The sequence below is a fragment of the Tyto alba genome, unplaced genomic scaffold (genome assembly GCF_018691265.1).
Source record: "Tyto alba isolate M040663 unplaced genomic scaffold, T.alba_DEE_v4.0 Super-Scaffold_6, whole genome shotgun sequence".
NCBI lineage: Eukaryota > Metazoa > Chordata > Aves > Strigiformes > Tytonidae > Tyto > Tyto alba.
In genome coordinates, this window is record NW_024881327.1 from 10,749,765 (window position 1) to 10,771,914 (window position 22,150).

The following is a 22,150-nucleotide window of genomic DNA, read 5'->3' on the forward strand; positions in this document are numbered from 1 at the left end:
CCTGCTTGGAAGGACAGTCCGTATGGATCTTCCTCTTTTAGCCTCTTCCTGGTGGGTGAGAAGCCAGCTAGGAGGCCCTGGTTGCTCAGGAGGAGAGGTGGCAGGGCATGTGGTTGTTGGAAGTGAGCAGGTTGCAGACTTGGAGGTATGGCTGCTGCATTGAATAGGTTAATCTTGAGAGCAGCTCAAAGGTGGGACAACAGTGGCAGGAGAATGGTTGGTTCCCCCTGCCTTCCTCTTCTTTGCATGAGGAGTGAAATGAGGAAAAAAGAGCTCAAACACCAGTAACTCCAGGAGGTTCTGCTAAGCAGGCTTTTCACAGAGGAGCCGAGGCAGTTTTGTCCCCCTGTTTGGGCATGGAGCTGAGGCTCATCATGCAGCTATTGCAACACTTCCTGAGTGCTGTGGTCTGGGAGAGTCCTGCTTCACGTTCATTGTGTTTTAACTACACCCCCAAAGCAGAGTCGCATGCTGTAAAAGATGTAGTGAGGCATGGCAGCCCTGCTTGTAGGCATCGGTCCTGCCGAAGCCTGGGAGGACATGCCTGGAAAGGAGCATGCTGAGGGATCTGCCGGGAGGGATGGAGCCATCTGAGGAACAGAGAGGCCCTTGCAGAGTCAGGCCTGCAGTGCTGGCCTGCAGCATCTGACTTTAAACCTGAAAAAATAATAAAGGAAGAATTAGGGCACAATTTATATTTCATCACCTATTGTAAATGTTATTTGTGAAAAGAACCAGATTATTAAACTGGCTGTCCCTTGCTGGGTTGGGTATGTTCATGCGTACTCATCCCTTTCCCTCCTTTGATTGCTCACAGGATCTGACCAAGCTATGTGAGGTGGTTGTGCCTTCACCAGTGACTGCAGCAACATCCAACAACGTGCATTTGCATTATGGTGTGTCCATTGCAGCTGAATTGGTGCAATTTGGGCTCCAGGATGGTTTTAGGTTTCAAAATTAGAAGGCTGGATTTAAAAATTACTTAATTTAAAAATATGTATATGTACAAAATATGTATGTGGTTGAATGAGAAATAAAATCAAAGGAAGTGCTTTCCTTTAGATATCTTGGATACAAATGGGTTGTGTTGAATTGGTTAAGTGAGGGGTCTGAATATGCCAGATGTAGTGGGCAGCTGTAAAATTTGTGTAGTCTGGATCATGAGAACTGATTTATACCAGTACTCTGAGTCCACAGGATTAGGAGAGCCTAAACTAAGGAGAGATAAGGCTCTTTAGGAGAGCCTAAACCAGTAGAAATCTGGTTTATTGTCAGTAAGGAAATTTATAGTCCGAGCTTGAAATGGCTGTATTGTGTTCTCAGATATAACTCTAAAGTGCTGTCTCTAAAAACACATGTATTATTAAAACCACCAGATTATTCTCTTGATTTCACTTTGAGGAGTGAAAACAGGAGTGAACCCAGGGAAGCAAGTTACTGTATGTTGTTTTTTGTTTGTTTTTTTTTTTTTTTTTTTTTGTAGAATCAGTACAGCCTATTTTACTGAGGACATTAGGGACCATTTTAATGTCTCTTGTCTTGAAAGGCAGAGCTGCAGTAGGAGTGACTAGCTTTTTGCCCTTTAGCTGGGGATTTGTAGGGCAGTTTAGCAACCTAAACTTGCATTTATCTTGGTCATATTTGTTGTTCCTACATCATATATACTATTCTGAGGCTTTCTGAAGATGCAACAGAAATAAACACTGTCTGCATGCCTGTCTTGGAAGGAGCATGAAACCTGGAAGAGGCATAGCTACATGTGATGATTTTAAGTTTGACTTGGTTAACAATAAACAGCCTGATACTCTTCCTTAAGCTGTATTGGAAGGAAGAATTTATCTCAAAGATCTTTGTGAAACTTCTTTTTCTTCTCAGAAATGAAATATTTTTGACACTTAAGGCTGCTAGCAGAAAACAGCTGTTCCTACAGCAGAGCCGTGAAGAAATGCTCACTCTCATAACACCTGACCTGCCTTTTAAACAACTGCCTGCCTACATAAACTCACCCAAAAGGAATGTACAGATGCTCTTATCTCCTTTTCTCAGAATGCCCTTTGAATCTTACAGTAGAGAAAATGAATAAATAAACTTTTGTAAATGTTTAATAGGACTGCTTTGATTACTTCCCTTTCCCAGTCACCGTGCTTCCTTGCAGTAATGTTTTCAAGCAGTATTTGTGAATCTGATGGGGATGTCATTGAAAGCAAGGGCAAGGGTGCTGTACTGAGTCTGCATTGTGCAGGTGTGGCTTTTCAGGAATATGTGGCTCTGTCCTGCTTCCATGCAAATCACTGCAGGATTGAAATAAATGGGAACAGAGTGAGGAGCACACAGAGTGCTTTTGAAAATCACATGCTACTTTGTCAAAGCCTGGGGCTGCCACAAATGAGACTCTGCCAAGTGCAGCTACCTAGAAAATGTCACCTCGCTTCTAGAAGAAAATATAAAATGCCCAAGTGAAGGCTAAATGCTCCCTGTTGTGTAAAACTGCTCCAATAATGTGAAAAGATGGCAAAACAGCACCTGTCCAGAGGCAAAAAGTGGAGCGAAGCCCTTGTGGCTTGCTTGCGGTGTGAATGGTATGCAGCAATGCTCTCTATCTTGCAAGGATTTGAAGGTGCTTCACTTTGAGCCCTCTGCTTAGACATGATTGCCTGCCATGGAAGGACACTTGTACAGCAGTGATCTGCAGGATTGAGCACAGCAGATGGATAATAGTAAACTCTTATCTTACCTCCTGGGGCAGTGATTTGCTGCCTGAAGCAACTGACTGAGCCCCAAGGGCAGGCTGTAGATGTTCCTGGGTCTTTGAGCCTTAAGTCCTTTGGGGTTTGCCAGTATGTATGCTGGAAGGGGCTGTGTTAAGGCAGCTGGGCAGGGAGCAGTGCTGTGTTTGGGGGAGCACTGCAGGGAAGAAGCAGTCATGTCTCTCTTCCTTGCAGTGCTAGGAGGTGAAAGTGCTGTTTTTTAGGCAGAGTTGTCAATTTTATGATGGTTGCCTTTTCTTTTGTGTTTCTAAAATTGGCTCAATAGTTGCTGCAGGATTATGTGAAGTCTTCCATGTGGCTATGATGGACTGTAGTGAAGGGCTTATTTTTCCTTTGCTGTCTGCTGTCCCTGCTTACTGCCATTGACCTTTGCCACAGCTCTCGAAATTGCTGTGGCTTTGCTTGGGATTTCTCAGGCAGAAATACAGCTTTGGACTGTGTAGTACCAGCACATCAAATCCAGTATCAGTGCACCCATCTCCCCAGTTCCTCCTTCCATCTCTGATGTCCATCCTAAGCACATCACCCGAGGTCTCGTGCATCCTGCCTGTGCTGGAGTTGCTGCTGAGGAGCTGTGGCGTTTGCCAGGGTGTGTGTGATGGACCTCGGGGGTTTCTCCAGTGGTCACGGCCCATCTGTAGCTTCTGTGCTGCCAGTGGCCAGCAAGTCTGGCCAAGTGACCACCTTCACGGCTCTCCGCAGTAACCTGAAGAGGAAGACAGGCTCGCTCTCCGTTTCCTGAACATACATTTTTCCTGTGTTTCTTTCACAAGTCTCAGTGCCTTTCCTCTTTGAAAGACCTGCCCTTACTTGTTTACCTTCAGGGTCTGAAGGTGGATTATTCCCTCTGGCAGTTCATGTTTGTCAGACTGAAGCCTTCTCTGCTTGCCCAGACCTTTCAAAGAGCCTTCTTTGGCTGGCTGCTGGCTGTGCCCATGCCAGTCTGCCTACGGCTCCTCAGAGAGGCTATGTCACCTAGACAAAAGGCAGCGATGTGGGGAAGTAAAAGGCTTTCTGTGGCTGTGTCGGAGAAAGGGGTTTGCTTTCTCAGGGTAGGTGTCTGCTTTCACAGCTGTGAGGGGAGTAGCTGGCAAAGTGTATGTGAAGTGACACCCTGGGGTGTCACAGTGGCCTCTTGCTTCTTTTTCTTACATTCCTGCCTTGACATGACCACAGGCAGCTTTATAAAGTGAAGGCAGTGCTAATAACTAAACCAGCCTCCCTCAGATTTAGGCCTGTAAGTAGCCATGCTAAATAAATTAATGAGCAGTACTGTACGTGTTGTGCCGGGAAGCAGTCATCTTGATAAACATCATTAGTGTCTGTGGATGAAAGGGGACTGCAGAATTGTTGTGTCTGTTACTTGGAGCTTCTCAGCCTTGACCTATGGACAGTGTTCCTGGGAATGTCACCTGCTTTGGCCTGTCCTTTACTGCCTTCCTCCCCTCAATTTTTTGTTCAGTGAGTCTATGTTTACCTTTCCTCCTTTGTAACCAAATTATCAGAGCCTTATCAGCTTCAGTGCTGCTGTTAGGCTCTCTAATCAGGCTCCCCTTGGGTACTGCTCCGCTTTCTGCTGCAAGCGTAGCAGCAGTTCACGAAGTTCATGAAAGGAAGACCTCAAGATTTGTGAGTTGGACTTGTAAAACCCAGCCTCGTTGATGGGATATAGTAAACTTCAGTTGTCAGAAGTTGAAGGAGGTTACATGCTGATGTAAACATTTGCTTGCTCTATACTTCAAAGCTTTTGCTCCGTACTAAGAGAAGTTTGAGAATAAGGTGGCCTGCCATACATGGGTGAGAGCAGCAGGCTGAAAGCGAGGGCAGTTGCTGTACAGTGTGGATGGGGTCTCCCCCTGGGGTTTGCTCTGGTAGTCTCGTGCCATGCAGGTACACAGCATAATGTTTCCCACACCCTTGTGTTCAGTAGTCTTACATAGTCTAAACCCAGGACACAACAAGCATGTGATGCCTTCTCAGAGAGGCTTGGCAAAGAGGGGAAGGTGTCAGCGGTGAAACTGTGGGGCTGGTGTCTGGCCGGACAGTTCCAGCTGCCTACGTGTTGTACGTGGCCATGCCAGAGAGTGTCTGCAGTCACAAAGGTGTGTTCCTCACCTCCTCCCTGGAAGCCTTTCTCTGGTGTTACTGCTGACAAACCACAGCCTTCAGGGGTGATGTGAGTGAAGCCACAGGAGCAGTTTTAGCTGGCTGGGTTAGATTATGTTTTCAAAAGCACTTGATAGCTTCAGAGAGTCTGTATTTTTCTTAAATGGTTTATAAAGTCTGATTTCTTCCCCCCAGTCCAAGACTCTAGACGTTGTCCATGGCAGCTGTGAACATGAGGTGCCTAGGAGGTTGGAATTGAAAGTGTGCAAAGGGAAATCAGAGGCTCGTTCTTGGGGGCTTTAAAGGAGAGAGGAAGAGGCAAAAGGGCCCTGACAAACAGCAGGATTTTCTCCTCCCCAGTTACTATTTTCCAAGTGACAGAATCATACTTCAGTGGGAATGATGTTTCCTGGAAAAGTTGCTGAGTGTACTTGTGCAGCTAATACAGATAAAAGCATTGAATAGCTAAGATGTTGAAGTTATGCTGACAAAATAAGGAGAAACCTTCGTAAGGGGAGGGAGAAATCTTGGGTGTACTTTCTCAGTGCACTTTGGATTGCAAGCATTTCAGTTGCTGCACTTTGTTTTTCTCCAGTTTCATAGAAACACTCAGACATGTTTCAGTCCTAATGAAGTCAGCTGACCACTGAAATCATGAAGCTCATCACAGTCTGGAAATACATCCAGGATGTCCATGTGGAGAAACATCTCTGAGATGTTCCAGTGGAGACTGAGAAATCAGCAGTCAGCTGAAGTTTCCTACTTACTGTATAAAAATCTTGTCAGGGAGTTTGGGGATCCAGTTTACTTGCTTTTTGTACAGTGGTTTAATGAAATGCTGGTAACTGGTAAGTTTGGGCCATAGTGATTTTTTTAATTTTTTTGTAGTACCCACTGAAGGCACTAGCAGGTTTTTCATGGAGTTTTTGGCTGTGGGATCAGGCTTCCATAAGTGCTAATGCTGTTAGTGTCAGCTTGTTAGATGGCTTAATGTGTTTGTATAATTAATCTCCAAAATGAGAGAATTCAGCTCATTTCCTGTAAGAATTAAGGCTTTTCAGTACTCAGAGAACAGAAAGACCATATGGGTGAATTTTTGGTTGCTATTGGTGTCTGATTAAATATTCAGCTGCCTTGTGCATTAAAATGTTGTATCTCACACTTCTGATTTTTAGGTCCTGGTTGCACAGTGCTTGGGCATTCTCAGTGAGGATGTGGACTGTATTAACAAACATGGAAATGCAAAGAAATTGGCTCATCTGTCCTCATACTTCCCAGCTGCTAACATTTAACCCAGAAGAATTTCTTGACAACAGTTGTTTCTCCTTTCCCTGTGTTTCTACACTATCCCTTTCTTACCTGTGCAAGCGAGTAAGACACCTATCTTAGAGAGTCTGTGAGCACTTTCCTAGTAGGCAGCAACAACCAAGATGAACAAATTCTCTGTGTTGCTTATTATCAAGCTAGGGAGTTGAATGAAGAGTTTTGGCCAGGTGTTCAAGTAGACGGAAATCACTTGAAACTCTTCCAAGCCACAGCTTTTCACCAGCAAGGAAATCCAGATTTTACGGCTGAAGGTGTAACCTCAGGGCTGATAGTTTCTCTCTGTCGTTTTCATACAGTAGAAGCCATCTGGTGCTGTTTGTGTGCATCCTGGTACACATATGGCTGAAGGATTCTGCCATGTTCTCTAGCAAAAGCCTGTCTTGCAAGCAGCTGGAAGCTATACATCCAAAGGGTGTACCAACTCTCTGATAAACTTACTCATTCGTTGCCTGTGTATTCTAATCAGTGCAGTATAACAGTGCTTTGTGCTTCCAGCAGTTGCAGACACTCAAGGTATTGTATAGCATTCCAGACTGTGGAGACAAAGTATAAGCCCTGTTTTATTAATGGTGAAGCTATAGACTGAAGGTGGACTTTTCAGGGGTTTTCATTCTTGGCCCAGCTTTACTGCCATTTCCAAACTTTCAAGCTAAATGTGCTGACTGTCAGAAAGCTGAGTTACAGAAACATAGTACTTGTCCTCAATTTTTGCTGGGGTGTCCCTGCCAGCCACAGACAGGCAAGAAAACTCAAGAGTAGGCCTGCGAATCAGGCCTGTCACCCTTCAGAGAGGGTTGTCCTGAAGGCATTTTGCTTGGACCTTATTCTTTGGTCCAATGTGTATTTTATCAAAAGATCTAACAAGGTTAAGACCAAAAGAAGTCAAACCTTGATATATCTGTTTATGCTGAGATCCATCAGTTAAAGTGGACAGAAGAGAGAAATGAAAATTGGAACTCCACCGGATACAGAGAACTGATAAATGACTTCCAAGCATTACTACTGTTTTGAGACAGCTAATGACTTCAGAAAGAAAAGATTGGGTCAAAGATTGGGTCAGTGTGTACTTCTTGGAACTTGAGGCTTTTTGTTTGTTTTTTGAAAGTTTTATGACATGTTGAAACAATGTATTGCATAACTCCTTCAGCCCTTCCCTGTTGCTTTCAGGGTTTTGTTCTGCTTATGTTTGTATATAATTGTGCCTATTAAGCTCCGTTTGACTGGTTTTATTCATCAGTTACTGAAGACACAATACTAAGAATAAGCTTCAGCCTTTGTACTCTTCATCTGAGTGCAGTGATGCATCTTTTCTCAGGAATGAATAATGGTGTTGTGATGCTCTGGAAATTAAAACGAATGCCTACCAACCACTAAAATGCCTCATATTTTCCTGTGAGGAAGGGGTGGGGAGGTCAACAAAGAAGTAATTGTCAGATGTTTTTGTTAATACTACCCATGTTAGCAGGGAGATGGTACATTCGGTGGCTTGGCAAGCCTGACAGTGAACTGGGCCTGTTGTACTGCCTGGGCAGTCTGTGTCCCCAGGGGAAGGCTGGCTTTTTTCCATCTCTGGAAAGAGATGTGTGTGAGCATGTAAAACTTAAACTGTTTAGCACTTACATTTCTTCATGACTTTGCAGGCAAGCTGTGCTGGACAGGCTCTTAGGAATGTACTATGGTGAGATGGGCCATACGTGTACATTTCTAAAGGCACAGATCTTCAGCTCCAAGACAGGCGTGTGTTTTTCTGTGGTCATCCAGTGAGCCCAGGTGAGGCTGCACGCTGCTGCTCGGGTGAGCAGTGCAGTCACTGAAGGCTTTCAGTGACACAGGGCAGCCTTTCAAAACAAGCCAGTATTTATTAGTCCCCTGGGATGGCACGTAGAACAAGGTCAGGTTTGTGTTGCCAAATTAAACTTAAGATGGAGCCTGTGGGGACTGAAGCAGCCACTCTGGGTTTCTAAACCCATTGGATGTCCTTTCTGTGTCCCAGTGTGTGAAGCCCTCACTCTGTAGTCCTTGCCACAGCCTCCTAATACCTCAGGGCACTTTTTCTCCAGTTGCAGTACTGCTGTGGTCAGAGTCCTGCCTCCTCCAGCTCCTGATGCCGATCTTTGGTCACTGGAGTCTTCTGTCACCTCTCCAAGGTGCTTTGGTGGCTGAGGGTCAGCTTGCAGTAGTCCTTCCACAGCAAATGAGACATATCTACTTATTGTGGCAAATACTGCTTTCCCAGGGAAGAAATTAGCTCAGTCATTCCTGCCCTAGCCTCCCATATCATCCACGTTTGTCATTTTATCAAACTCATGTTGTCTCTGGGGTGTTTCGCAGTGTGCAGGGACCACCAGCTTTGGAGGAAGAGCAGGCTGGTGAGTGTGACCAGTTTTAAGAGCTCAGGTGCTCTGGATAACAGCCAGTCTAAGTGCACCCCAGCCAGCAAGCTTACAGCAAAGTGATGGGTTCATAAATTAAAGGGATTTCCTGTGGCGATGAGGATGACTTCATCCCTCGCTACTTTTGATGGTGGGATCCTCTCCAGCAGGAGTTTTAATTTTGGACTTTCAGGTCCCAGTACAGAAATGTGCTTGGCTGAACTGAGGTGGTGTGTCAGGCACATTGCAGTGGGCATCTTTTTGTCTTGCTGGCTGACTGAGAACAGTAGACCATAGCCACATGTGCTGTTGCAATACATTGTCTGTTGTTTGTGATTGACCTTGACCAGCCTGTACAGCTGCTGGTTGTTCAGAGCTCACAGGCCACCAAGCAGTGCTACGGTTGGATGCTATGGGCCCAAGCATGGAAACTGCTTGTGTAAATTGAGTTACCACCCACAAAACCTGTCTGTGTCTTTGCATAGGGTTGGCAGGGGGACTGGGTGAAATTAGTCCTGCTGGAAGGAGCTGCAGGGCAAAGGGTGTTGCTAGATGACAGGGCTAAAGTGTGGCTGGACGGCAGGGGTTCCAGTGCTCAAGCCCTCCTAGATGTTGTGTGCTTATTACTTGTAAACCGCACCTCCATTCCCCTTAATTATGTCAATTGAAAAGAAGCCCAAGTTCAGATAACATTTTCCTCTGTTAGAATACATATTTAAATAATTGCTACCTTTCTCTTCCATAACACCCATTAGGGATTCTTCTTATTTTCTGACTCCCAGACAGAGAAGGCAAGCTGTCCTAGGGGTGCCTGCCTTTTGAATTCATTTAAGACATTAGCTTGATCAGTGTGCAGGTTTTGGTGTTAAGTACATTAATGATTTCTGGATGCTCTTGGTGTGGGGTATCATTTTCACGCAATGATGTATAACTATCCTTCCCTCTCATGTCACAGGCAAGTAGGACTTTAATAAAATTGATCACTGCCTTGTAGCTTGCAAGGTAAAATCTTTCTTCATCCACCTAAAACATTTGTATTTATTCAGGGAAGAAAAAAGAAAACCACCTTTTCTTCTCTTTGGCTTGTGGGGAGTTTTTCCATCAGATGTGTGGCATTTCCAATGTTTTATTGCAAAACAAGACTTTTTCATGTCCATTTGTAAAAACTCTGTGTAATGAATAAGATTTGATTGTTGTTGTAAGAGTAGTTGTCAAACCTACTTCAGTTGCTTAACATGATGTAATGATGAAGAGTCAATTGTGGGTGATCTTCCAAAGGACCGAATGACTTTTTTTCTCTTTTATTCTTCCGTAAGGCCTTCTTGCTTTGCTACTTTTTATGAAGCTTTTTTATGAGTGTCTGACAATGGTAGTAGTAAGTTGATAGGTTCAAACTTGTTTCAAGCTTAGCACAGGGGATGTCGTAACACATACACCCTCATGCATCAAGCAATAAAGAAAGGGGTGGATGGGTTGATTAGCTTTGTGGATGGCTTGTCTTCATTGGACATCAGAGCTGGGGAAGGTCAAATATGTTTTCCAGGGTCTGCTAATTTCTGGGTTCTGACTGATCCCCACATCAAAACTGGTTGAGAAAACCTCGAATCTGGGAAGTCTGGTTGTTCCTAAATAACCTGATAGGTTTTCCTGTATCTGTGAGGCTGTCTGTGTGTAGTTTGTCATTGTGCTTGAGGGCATGTACCTGCCTTTCTTCTATGATTTGCAGACCAGGCCAGGCTTTCAGAAGAACTCAGCAGCTACATGTTTTCAGTAAAACCTAGTGCTTTCCTCTTGTAGGAAGTGTTTTAAAACTAAATTGCGGATCAGTGCACCCATCTGAATGGCTTTGCGTACAGATTTGCCTGGACCTGATGTCTGCATATCACTGTGAGATGAATCCTGTGACCGGAGAGGTTTTCTGTTTTCCTTAGAGCAAATCGGAGCGCTGGCCGGGCAGCACATTGTGCACGTGGCCTGCGGAGAGTCTCACAGCGTGGCACTCAGCGACCAGGGCCAGCTCTTCTCCTGGGGCGCCGGCAGCGATGGACAGTTGGGCCTCACCACTATAGAAGATGCAGTGACAGTACCAAGGTAAATTTTTAACAGGTTCATGTTTCTTTAAGGCAACTTCTTGGAGGTGATGCATCAAGGGTTGCTCACCTCCCAGCCTGGAGTTGGTGGGACTGTTGCTTTCTCTCAGAGGGGTGGTAATCAGGCACTTCTCATGTAGGGATGTAAGGGTGATTCCTTCTCCTTTTCCATACTGTACTGGTGCTCCCTGAGACCCACTGGGACTCAGGCAAGTCCTCAGGAGGTTTGAACAGGACAGACCTTCTGCCCATGGGTTGTTGGAGCATGGAAAAGAAAATTGGAGCGTGTTCAGCTTCCTCAATGAAAAATGTCTTGGTACAGAGCAAGGAGGTGCATGAGGGAGGACCCAAAAATTGAAATGCTGTGTGTGATACCTATCTCTGTTCCCATCCCTAGGAAGCCTTCTGAGATAAGACATTAATTTAAAAAATGGTGGAAAAAAACCCCATGGCTGAGTGAACTGGCACTTCGGCTTTGAAACTCATTTTCAGTGTTACCCATTAGCAGCAAAACTACTAAACCAGCCTACTGCAATTCTTAATAGTGAATGTTGTTCAGAAACTTCAGGGTAGTGCTCAATTTTCTTCATTTACTTATTTAATATGTATCTTACCTGTGACAGAGCCCTAATAGGGTTAGGTGCAAGGACATGTAGGTGGTGGCAGAGGCCAGGGGCAGACACCAAGACTCCTCCATTCAAAGCAGTTCACAAATGATAGGTCTCAGCTTATCACCAGAATAAAGATAACTGCTCCCTTTGTACTTCATGGTGTTGTATCATGCTACATTAATAACAGATATAATCTGTCTCTTATTCGGTCTGTCACTGTAGATACAGTGCAGAGCAGAAGCTTGGGACATCTGTCTAGGATGGCTGTCATTGTTGAAACAGTATTTAAAGGAAGAGTTTCAGTCATAAAACATTAATGTTTGAGCTGAAGGGCTCTGTGGGAAGACAGTACTTAACTTGCAGGTGGCTCCGATATAACAGAGACAGGCTCGCATGTCACTGTGATAGTGCCATTTTAAAAATAACATTTTTGTGAAATAATTTGAACCTTTGACATGGTATTCTCTGTACAAAGCACTAAAGAGGTTTTGGTGTTGTAACTCATAGGAACTGCTAGGTCGCTGTCAGCATGAAAAATGTCGATGTCTGAAAAAGAATAGTGAGAGAGATGCCAAGAACCAGCTATTTTCACAATTTCCAGATGTCTGGATTCAGTGTTGTAGCAGGAAACATAGTTGGAGTTAGCAGTCAAGTGTCTAAAGGTCTCCACCGATTTGCATCTATTATGTATGGACCTGTATCACCTTCAGGACTCTGTTCCTTGCTCTCAAAACCATAGGCTATGTGCATATATAAAACAAATATCTGAAAGGAAATAATATTTTTGACCTAAGGTGATACTGTATTTGTGGACACTTATTCTAAAATAGTGTCATCTTCTTCAGGTTGATAAAGAAATTGAACCAACAGATGATACTGCAGGTTTCCTGTGGAAATTGGCATTGCCTGGCTTTGGCAGCAGGTACTGTAATATTCACTATTTATTACCAAGATTTGTGCTGTTATTTTGCACAGTGTCCAAGATTGTGTATTTCTGCATAATAAAACAAGGACATCCCTGTCCCAACTGCTCTCAGGCCAAATGGAAGGCTATAAAATGGATCAGGTACCATGAATATTGAAGAAGAACTTTGCCAATACTGTCAAGAAAGAAAATGTTACACACAGGCCACCCACTGTCTCACTGGTGAATTATGGCAGGAACACTTAAAAGTCTTCCATCTTGATGTAGAAAAATGTGTGTAATTAATTTTTCTGTGTTGAAATTATCCTTGGCTATTACTCTTCTACATGCAACATGTAGACTGTTCTTCATTTCTCTGTTTAAGTTACAGCAGTCTGATGTTGTATTTTGCACTTAGTTGCATGTCTGTTTATTTTCCTCGTGGCTTCAGACTGTGCTTTTATTTTAGCAAAGAATGTCTTGCTTGATTTTTCCATCATGAGTCTTGGGTGGGAGCAAAGCCCCCAGGACTGGTTCTTGTTCATTTTGACAAACTTGCTTTTCCGTTGACCATCTTTTACTTGCCACTTTCTTTCTTTCCTTGTTTCAGATGGCCAGTTCTTCACATGGGGGCAGAACAGCTATGGCCAGCTGGGCTTGGGCAAAGAATGTCCCTCCCAAGCCAGCCCACAACGTGTCAAATCTCTTGATGGTATCCCTTTGGCTCAGGTTGCTGCAGGTGGAGCCCACAGTTTTGCCCTCTCTCTCTCAGGAGCTGTGTTTGGCTGGGGGAAGAACAGCTCGGGACAGCTGGGACTGAGTGATGAACGAGGTATTAAAATTATTCTTCTAGGTGAAAGAAGGATGGACTTTTTTGGTCTAGTGTCTCTTTTTGCACTGACAGTATATTTTTACTGACTGGATGTGTAACCCTCAGCAACATCTCTGGGGAGGAGAGGGCAGAGGAACAGTGTCTGATGTACTTTACACGCTTTTCCTACTTAGTAGGAACACAGACACTTTTTTTCCTCTTGTGGATGTTAGTGGAAGTGAGGAAGGTCAAAAAAAGATCTTTCGAATGTGAGTGTCAACATGCAGGCATCGAAGGAAGTGCTCATATTGTTTCTTCCTCTTCTCAGAAATGCTTTGTCCCTATTTTGTTTGAAGCTGGCGTGGAGCAAAGGCTCTCCCTGAAAGCTGAACCTATCCCCTTGTTTGCCAATATGTTTTTTGACTGGTGAGCATATGTATGCTGCAAAATGGTGGCAACACAGAGTATGTCAGTATTGTAAAGTGTTGTCTAGTTTATTTGTTGAACAATTTTCCAGACACACAGGGCCATTGGTAGGTTTTTTTCAGGTGGCTGAGTTCAGTGAAGCCCGACCATCAACAGATTTAAAGATAAGTTTATAAATGAGGCTGAAGAGTGGGTGTGACATTACCACTAGTTCGAAAAGCCCAGATCTCCTCTGCTTGTTGCTAACACATTCTCAACTTTTTGCAAAAGCAAGTGGAACATTTTCTTTGGAGCTTCAAATCAACCTCTTTATCATTTTCTGTATAGTTGCTGAGGTGCTTCAAATATCTAGGCAAGTTATTGAGTGTGGATGTGATACTTAGCATGCAAGGATAATTTATTTTGCATGGATGAGTACTTGAGGTGTATATATTTGTAAATATTATGTTGCATAATGTGGTAGCATATAAACACTGTATGTTGCGAGAGAAAAGTTTTACCTCACGTTTTGTGTACCTATAATGGAATGATGCATTTTGACAACCCACCCTACCAACTGAAATGTATTTAAAGCAATTACACACAGCAAGCCTTGTAGTTTAGCAAAGGAGGCTCGTATGTTGTATGCCTCATTTCATCTTGCTTTACACTTTTAGAAATATGAAACACAGTTGTAAGACTTGTGTCATACCTTGTGTTCTTTCAGAAATGCTCCAGGTCTATTGTACTGTATGTAAGCTAGAGCTGGTCTAGTATAAGAGCAGCCATGTTCTTTCCATGTAGACTGGCTGATAAGTGCTTCTAATTGCAACAAAGCTGCGGTTTATTTATGAGAGGCTTGCTTTGACATGGGGCTAATCTTAAATGAACGTATAAGTCTGCATGTGGGGCTGTGTTGGTCATGGATCATACTCTGCTTACCCCTCAATACATGGCACTGTAGTAAATAGGTGGTATTTATGGTAAGTGAATCATGGTAAGACAGTGTGAATTATACTTAGTGAACATGGACAGCAAAGTCTACAAACATGAGTATTCTGCAGCACTGGTATTTAAACAATTACGCTGTAGAGATAAGAAGTGTCATTCCTGTCAAAATAAAGATCAGGAGTGCTAAAATACAGAACAGAGTGAATGAAAAATCTGCTCTTATTTCTAAATCCATGGAAATGTGACCATTTTTCTTTCACTACCCAGAAAAAAACACCTGTCAAATCCTTGGGTGAGAGTCTTAAAAAATGGGCAACTTCTATAGGTAGGAACCTCAATTTTTGTTGGTATGAAGTAGGCAGCTGCTCCCCTTAATACTTAATTATTTTGGGGTGCCTACTGCTCCTTGAGATGCTTAGCTTTTCTTTTGTTTTCACATCAGTAAAACCATATAACCTTGCTTAGTGTATTCATCCTCAGGAGACCCACTTTTAATGATTGGAATGTCAGAGTGAAGGAGAAAAGCATCATTTAATGGTTGGCAGTGATTAGCCTTTGCAAGTAGGAGGATCTTCTTAAAGGATGACAACTGAAGGAAGGCTAGACATTTAAATGCACCTTGGGATTCACCTTGTCATGTGTGTGCTAGTGTCTCCTGTGTGTTTCAGGATTGTTCTGTATGGAAAAGTTCTTAAGCAAGGGTTTGGAAACAAATGTTTGCAGTCATCAGTGAGGCGTCTGGAATGGAGCATGAGGCTGAAGGTGGGCATAGCTAGGCTGCACTCATCCTAACTCCCAAACTGCAAGTGCATGTTGAGTTTATACAAGATTCTCAGTATTTGCATTCTTGCTCTGGACAATTTTCTTTGAGCCAGGACAAATCTTCTAAGAGTTGGAGGGGGAAAGCAGCAGTGAAATACTCAAGGACTTGTTTTTTTTCCCCACAGTTGTTAAAGCTTCCATTGTGCACATAGACCACATCTGAAAATCAGACTGTCAGTGGTTTTCTCAGACATTTAGGCTTGTGTTTATGAAACAACTCCTGTATTTTTTCTTTGTCTTCAATGCAGACCGGGAATCCCCTTGTCATGTGAAGCTGTTGCGGTCTCAGAAGGTTGTTTACATCAGCTGTGGAGAGGAACACACAGCAGTTCTGACAAAGGTAAAGATGGTAACCTGAGAATCCTGGCTGCAGTCTCGCTTGCCTGGTTGTTTCACATTAGTTTCCTGGATGATGGTAGAAAAGAACAGATTGACTTACTGTATTCCATCCGACCCCAGTAAAAGAAACTAAATGGAAAATATAGTCTTATTGTAATTTATTCTGAGATTGATTGCCAACATGATCGATTGCTGTTTTTGAAGATGAAGATGTTAATAATACGTGACAGTGAATAGTAAAATTCAGGTGAATCTCTCAAAGCTTTGAGCAAAAAAAGTAACAGACATATATCCAAAAGGGTGAAAGTAGTGTTTTGTTGGAAGATAAAAAAGAGAGTGTTATTGTGCATGTCAAAATGAATGGGTGTTTAAATTAAACATTAGCAGTCACTCACAGCATTTATAAGAGGTTTTCAGTTCCAAACCTGCTGTTTCCAGGTGGTGTATAGTTTAGTGGACAGAGAACAAGGCTAGGATTTGAAAGATCACTGCTCAGTTCTTGCCTTGTCTCTACCACTTCTGCAGTGTGGCTTCCTTTTTTTGGTGCCTCAGTGTTTTCCACTGTAGAATGAATTAAACAATGGCTTTGGGATTCCTGTGGGAAATCCACCACTAGAAGATTACTTCTGTAGAAGCTCTTGTTCAGAGAAAAAGGTTACAGTCTTTGTGATCAGCATCTGACAGAGATGGGTGTAAAGTATTGTGGAAATGGGTGCTATTCAGTCCTGTTTAAATCTGCTGGGATTTCAGACTCATCTGGTGATGGTGGGGTGAAGCACTTGTCTAATGTAGACACACCTAAAGGTAATTCCCTTAGTCTCTGATGGGTGGCAAGGTAGCTATTTGGAAGCTGCATTAGAACTCACGTTTCTTTTCTGAATCCTTTGGGAATCCCCAGCAGTCTCTGCCCAAGCCTGGGCTTGTACTGAAGCTGGAGTCAGAGAGATACTGCTGGGTTATGGGTCCCTAAATGGAGAATATGCTGTTTGATTTGCTAACAGAGTGGAGGGGTGTTCACGTTCGGTGCAGGTTCCTGCGGGCAACTGGGACATGACTCAATGAATGATGAAGTGAACCCCCGAAGAGTTCTTGAGCTAATGGGCAGTGAAGTATCCCAGATTGCTTGTGGCAGGTGAGTCCTGTGTGCAGTCAGAAATTTTCTTTGGCGGAGGTTAATGCTGACACCAAGTCTTATAAATAGGGGGAATAGTCTTGCTTCTGTCAAAACTAAGTTAATTTAAATTTTACTTCCCATGAGAATTTTAAGGCTTCCTAAATGAGGTTGTTTTTTAATTGGGGTTGTTCCCTGTGCTGTAACCTGGTAAAAGATATCTTTCCGTCTTAATAATTAAGCAAGACTTTAGAGCAGCAGCCCCTTTGGTCACAAGTTTCCAGCCTCTTTCATGAAAAGGGAGTTAGTAACACTGGTGCTGTGTTGTTGCCTTTTGATATGTACAGGCTTAGCAAATGACTAAGCTAATTCTGTCTGTGAGGCTGATACCAGCCATATGCTGGCACAAGCTGCTCTTTGTCACTTCCACCTAAAGAGCTCCTTCCCATAAACTGGTGCCATCAGGTGGCAAAAACTGAGCATTGGTGTTAGTGTAAAGATGCTGCTTTGTACCAGCTTCTGGCCTGGGGGGAACCAAGAGTAAGTTTTAGTCTGTGTTTAGTTTGTTGTTTTTTTTTTTTTTTCTTGTTAAACAAGGCCCAAACTTTGTACCTGTCTCTGTTACAGACATCACACTTTAGCCTTTGTGCCTTCTTCAGGAATGATCTATGCATTTGGCTGTGGAACAAGAGGCCAGCTGGGAACGGGGCACACTTGCAATGTTAAGTGTCCCTCTCCTGTCAAGGGTCACTGGGCAGCTCACAATGGGCAACTCTCAGGGAAACCTGGTACGTACTGTGCACAATTTGGAGTCACAAGTGTGCATAAATAATTTAATTTCACCCATGTCTGTCTAAAGACATCTTGACATTGTTCTGTGAAAGTTCTTGAAATAGCAGAAGAAACCCATCCTTGTGTCCCAAATGCACTGTGGAAATTACTGGGTGACCTCTTGCTCTCTCTGTTTATGTGTGCCCTTCCCCTTTCTCTTTTCATGGCAGAGCTCAACATTTGGTGATTTTGAGCCTTCATGAAATTGTACTGATTTCTGAGGGCTTTGGTTTCTCTTCAAAACGCCCACTGCCATTTAAAAAGTATAATTTTTCCCTCCTGCTAGGCCCTATGTATCTCTTAAGAAAGTGTTCCTGTGCTTGAGTTCCAACTGATTTCAGCCTGGCATTTGAGGGACTCAGGTGCTCCTTGTAGTGTAAAAGCCTGAGGCACTGGCAGTGCAAATGTGGGGGAAAAGGCACAGTAGGAACTTGCATTCATCAACCTCTAATGCAACCGCATCTCTTTCTTCAACAGATGCCTGTAAATATCACATTGTTAAACATATCTTCTCTGGAGGAGACCAAACATTTGTGCTTTGCTCCAAATATGAGGTAAAACGCATGAAATATCTTCTCAAGTCTGCTCCCCTGTCCCAGCCTTCACAATGCATCTTTTGGTTTTGGTAATATCTCCTGAAAATTGTGTTGCTTTGGAGTCCGTTCTGCCTTACAAACCTTACCAGTGAAGACAGATGTTGCAGGGATTTACAACTTTTTAGGAGTGGCTGAAAGTTGCCTTCCTTTAGAGGGACATCAAAGAGCCACTGGGAAGACATTTTGATCAGCAAGGAGGGGAGCTCAATCTCCTTTACAGACTGGCAGTGAGGGGCTGCTTTCCTCCTGAGACACTGGGGGCAATGTGATTAGAGTGTAGGGCTGTGGACCACATACACTGAGATTTTTTTCAAGATATGCTGGATGGAGGGCTGAATGCTGATTGTTTTTTTCTGCTTCTGTTTTCTTATTTCTTTCAAGAAGTGTTTGACATACAATTTTGAGGCATGAAAATAGGTCTAGAATAAATGTACTAAGCCTTTAGTTATATATGGTGGTATTTAAGAGGGCTTTGGTACATTTAAGGAAATTATATATATATATTTTTTTTACTTTTCCTCTTTTTAAAATGAATTTGGTGATGATATTATGTTTTTCTATACCCTTCCATACCTTTCATTTTGGACTTAATAGTAATCTGCAGCTTCCTAACCAAACCTGTTCAGAGACCACACTAAGGAAGTTATCAGTTATATACAGAAATCATAGATTATGGATAAGAAGGAATTGTTTTACAAGCCTTGTCTTTGCTGAAATCTGTATCTTCTCACAGAATTCCTTGCCTGCTGATGATTTCCGGACCATAAATGAAACACGTTACACCTGTTTAATAAATGATGAAACTATAGATGTCTGGAGGCAAAAGCTTTTAGAAAAGAACAGTTCTAATTCTGTCAAGTAGGTATTGTGGCACTGGACAAGCCTTTTGTTGAAAGTTTAATTCAAATAATTTTTTTGGCTTCCGTGCCATGCTTTCACTTGAAATTTAGCAGCCTTTTCAAGTATGGTTCTTGGTCGTTTCCAAGGGGAGGTCAGTTGCCAGTCACAAGGCTGCCAGGTTAGAGCTTCTGAGCAAAACCAGAGGAATTTGAGGCTGCCTCAGAACATTACAAACGGTGGGTGGGAAATGCATTTTAAATTTGGCCTTCATTGTGTGCTTAGAGTTCATGAAAAGCATCAAGAACTTGTGAACAGACTGATTAAATTCCTTCCCCTGCGTGTCTGCCATGAGAAGGGCAGAATAGGTAGAAAGGAGGCACTGCTAGCATCCCTCCTTTCAAAGAGGGATGTTACATGATCCTGAATGAGCTGCTTTACCCTCTATGCCTCTGAAAGGGTGATCCTGACATTGTTTCCCATAGAAGGAAGGGAAGTGAGCTAAAGAGATTTGCTGGGCCATCTGTTTGTAACCTCCATCTCTTGTTTTCTTTTGTCTTCCTGCTGCAAACAGTAGTGTTGTTCAGATACTGTCCTCAGCTGCCTGCTGGAATGGAAGCTTCTTGGAGAAGAAGTAAGTGACAAACTTACAGAAGTGTGGCTTTCCATTCAGACAGACTGGAATTCCTTTACTTCACTCACTGCTGCAGTGGGATTTGATTTTTCTGATCAGACAGGAGATGGGGGCAGAGAGTGTCTGCTAAAGAGGTGGGTGGTTAAAGCTGGGTAAGGGAGGCAAATGGTCTAAGAAAGTGCATGGTGAGTGTACTGTAAGTGGCACAGATTCCTTGGAGTTGTCACAACAGTTATTTTTCCTTATGAGATAAATATAATCTTTAAAAGAGAGAGATGGGAATACGACACTAAGGGAAATGAGTGTTGCCAGGTATCTGAGTAGCCTCTCACCCAGCTGAGCTGGCTGGTGGGGGCTGGTGGGTGTGGGGGTGTACTTCAACACAGGCTGCTCCTGAAAAATATATCAGGGCCAGCATGGAAGCACTTTTCTTTTAGGTGACATCAGTTGTGGAAAGTTTTGGGCTTCTGTTTACAGGAATTTCAAATGGGTGTAACCAACAATAGGTGGTGACAAGGATGCAATATGCAGAGCTGAATCAAAGGCTATGGGTTGGGAAGGATTGTGTTGGCTGTGTCTGTAAATGTTGGGGAGGTAACAGCATAAGATGAGGAGGAGGAAAAGTTTTTTATGATGATGTGATGAGTAAATGACCTGTAAGTAGGTGAAGAAAAGCTTAGTTACTCTGAGTAATCTTTGAGTAATATTTTCCGAGAGCAACTTGAGAAAGAAACAAATTACTCATTATTCTTGCATTTTTCTGCTTGTCCAATGGTTTCTTCTCTAATGTTGTGACAAGGCAGTGTGTTACTGCATCAGGAGAGTTGTGTCATGTTGATTTTAAACACTTGTTGAGGTATCCAAGTTTTTGAGTTACTGTAAATAGTCCCACATCTCCTTTGAATGTGGAAATGAGTGTAGTTTATGACTTCATCACCCCAATGCAGTTTTCTTTCATCTTTAGTGATGTCCTGGCTAGTGCAGGAAATCTTTAACCAAATGAATGATAAAATTTGAAGCCACCGTACACGGAAGTGATGCTGTATTTAACCATGTACCTTTATATGTGAAGCCTTATGTCATGGTGCACTTGATAGAAATACCCTAGTATAGCCCTCCAGTATCCTAATGCCCTGTAGGCCCGTTTGCAGTGCAGTGTTGTGGTACACAGGGTTGGATGGAAAAGCAACTTTTCCATGCTGTGGCTGGGCACGCTCCAATAATACTTCTACACATCACAGCCTGAAGCGTGCTGTACCACAGTGTGACTCGGAGGAGCTATTTCCAGCCTGGTGCCTGTGCTGTTATAGAAATAGCCACCCTACTACAGCAGGCTATGTTTAGCTTCTCCTGTCATTATAGTCACGCCAGCAAACTAACAAACGCATCCCATCTTTGATAGCTACCTCTTCCTTCAGAGTGTCTTAATGCAGCACAGTCTCAGATGAGAGTAGTGACGGACTTGGGAAGTCCGTGAGGTCAGTGGAACTGTAGCAATGACCTTTTTTTACTAGCAACTGCGAGGTTTTATGTGCAGCTCTACTGCAGACAGTGGGGTTGCGAGCCTCTGCTACAGATGCTGATCATGCTCTAGAGGCTGAGGTGGCTTACCTGCCAGACTGGACAGTCAGTGTTGCTAGGTCTGGCTGTTGGACTGTTGTCCTCTGCAGGCTTGACTTCAATATCCCTCTTACACAGGTAGCCTGGGTAAATTACAGCCTTTCAGGCACAGCAGAAAGGACAGCATGTCTTTGTTACAACTAAAGACCATGTGAAGATTGTCCTCAACTGTGCTGTGTTTTGATTGTCATTGTCCTTTAGTTTTAGAAAATTTGAGAGTGGAATTGCTGAAAAGCTACTCTGAATATCTTCCTGTTTTCTTTCAAAAGCCCTCACCTGATGTCCCCTTGTAGAGCAGTCAGTGCTGTCTTCCCTTTCTTACTTGGTGTGATTAAACAGAATTTGCTATAAAAGTAATGTATATGAAGACAACACAGAGGACCCCAATACATATGATAGATACATATTTTACAGGATTTTAAGCAGTCTGGCGGGTCTAGGGAGGCTCTTAGGTCAGTGAAGGAATCCTGGGGAAATCAGAGACTTTGTTAAGGAGTTTCTCTGCAAGAATCCCAACCCTAACCAAGGCCCAGAGGAGTTCAGAAGGGAGAGTTGTCCATCTTGTCTTTAGAAAGATGATTTCAACTTCTACTTTGTTTCTAGTCTGATTAATTCCCCAGAGGTCATTTCTCCATTGCCTGCTCACAGGCCATGCCAATACAGAGGTAATAGTGTCTGTCTGGGATTTCTTTTTTTAAGAATTGACGAACATTTTAAAACCAGTCCGAAGATCCCAGGGATTGATCTGAACTCCACCAGAGTGCTGTTCGAGAAGCTGATGAACTCTCAGCACTCCATTCTCCTAGACCAGGTATTGTACTTCTGGGATTTTGGGTATTCAGAGGGGAAATAAAGGCTTTGTCTCTCAGTAACATGCAAGTAACAGCAGCATTTTTGGGGGAGGGTGGTTGTATTGCAAATCTGCAGGCCAGATCCTTCATGGTATCAATGGATACTTCTCCATTGACCTGGGCTGATTTTCACCTTCTCGGAATGTGTCTTAGGACTTATTTTAA

At 43.2% G+C, this 22,150-nt stretch overlaps 1 protein-coding gene across 5 annotated transcripts in view; it reads left to right on the forward strand.

Moving 5' to 3' along the window:
• Positions 1–22,150, forward strand: part of HERC3 (HECT and RLD domain containing E3 ubiquitin protein ligase 3) — a 52,976-nt gene that overhangs the window by 8,870 nt on the left and 21,956 nt on the right. For 3 of the 5 annotated variants that reach the window (XM_042807928.1, XM_042807929.1, XM_032983317.2), the window contains exons 3-12: positions 10,504–10,663; positions 12,119–12,195; positions 12,788–13,009; positions 15,415–15,506; positions 16,507–16,637; positions 17,244–17,404; positions 17,925–18,001; positions 18,777–18,901; positions 19,455–19,514; positions 21,834–21,945. In XM_042807928.1, coding sequence (XP_042663862.1) covers positions 10,504–10,663; positions 12,119–12,195; positions 12,788–13,009; positions 15,415–15,506; positions 16,507–16,637; positions 17,244–17,404; positions 17,925–18,001; positions 18,777–18,901; positions 19,455–19,514; positions 21,834–21,945 — 1,217 coding nt within the window. Of the gene's footprint in view, positions 1–10,503; positions 10,664–12,118; positions 12,196–12,787; positions 13,010–15,414; positions 15,507–16,506; positions 16,638–17,243; positions 17,405–17,924; positions 18,002–18,776; positions 18,902–19,454; positions 19,515–21,833; positions 21,946–22,150 lie in introns of those variants that run through there. The other 2 variants (XM_032983318.2, XR_004405745.2) reach the window with 2 other exon arrangements.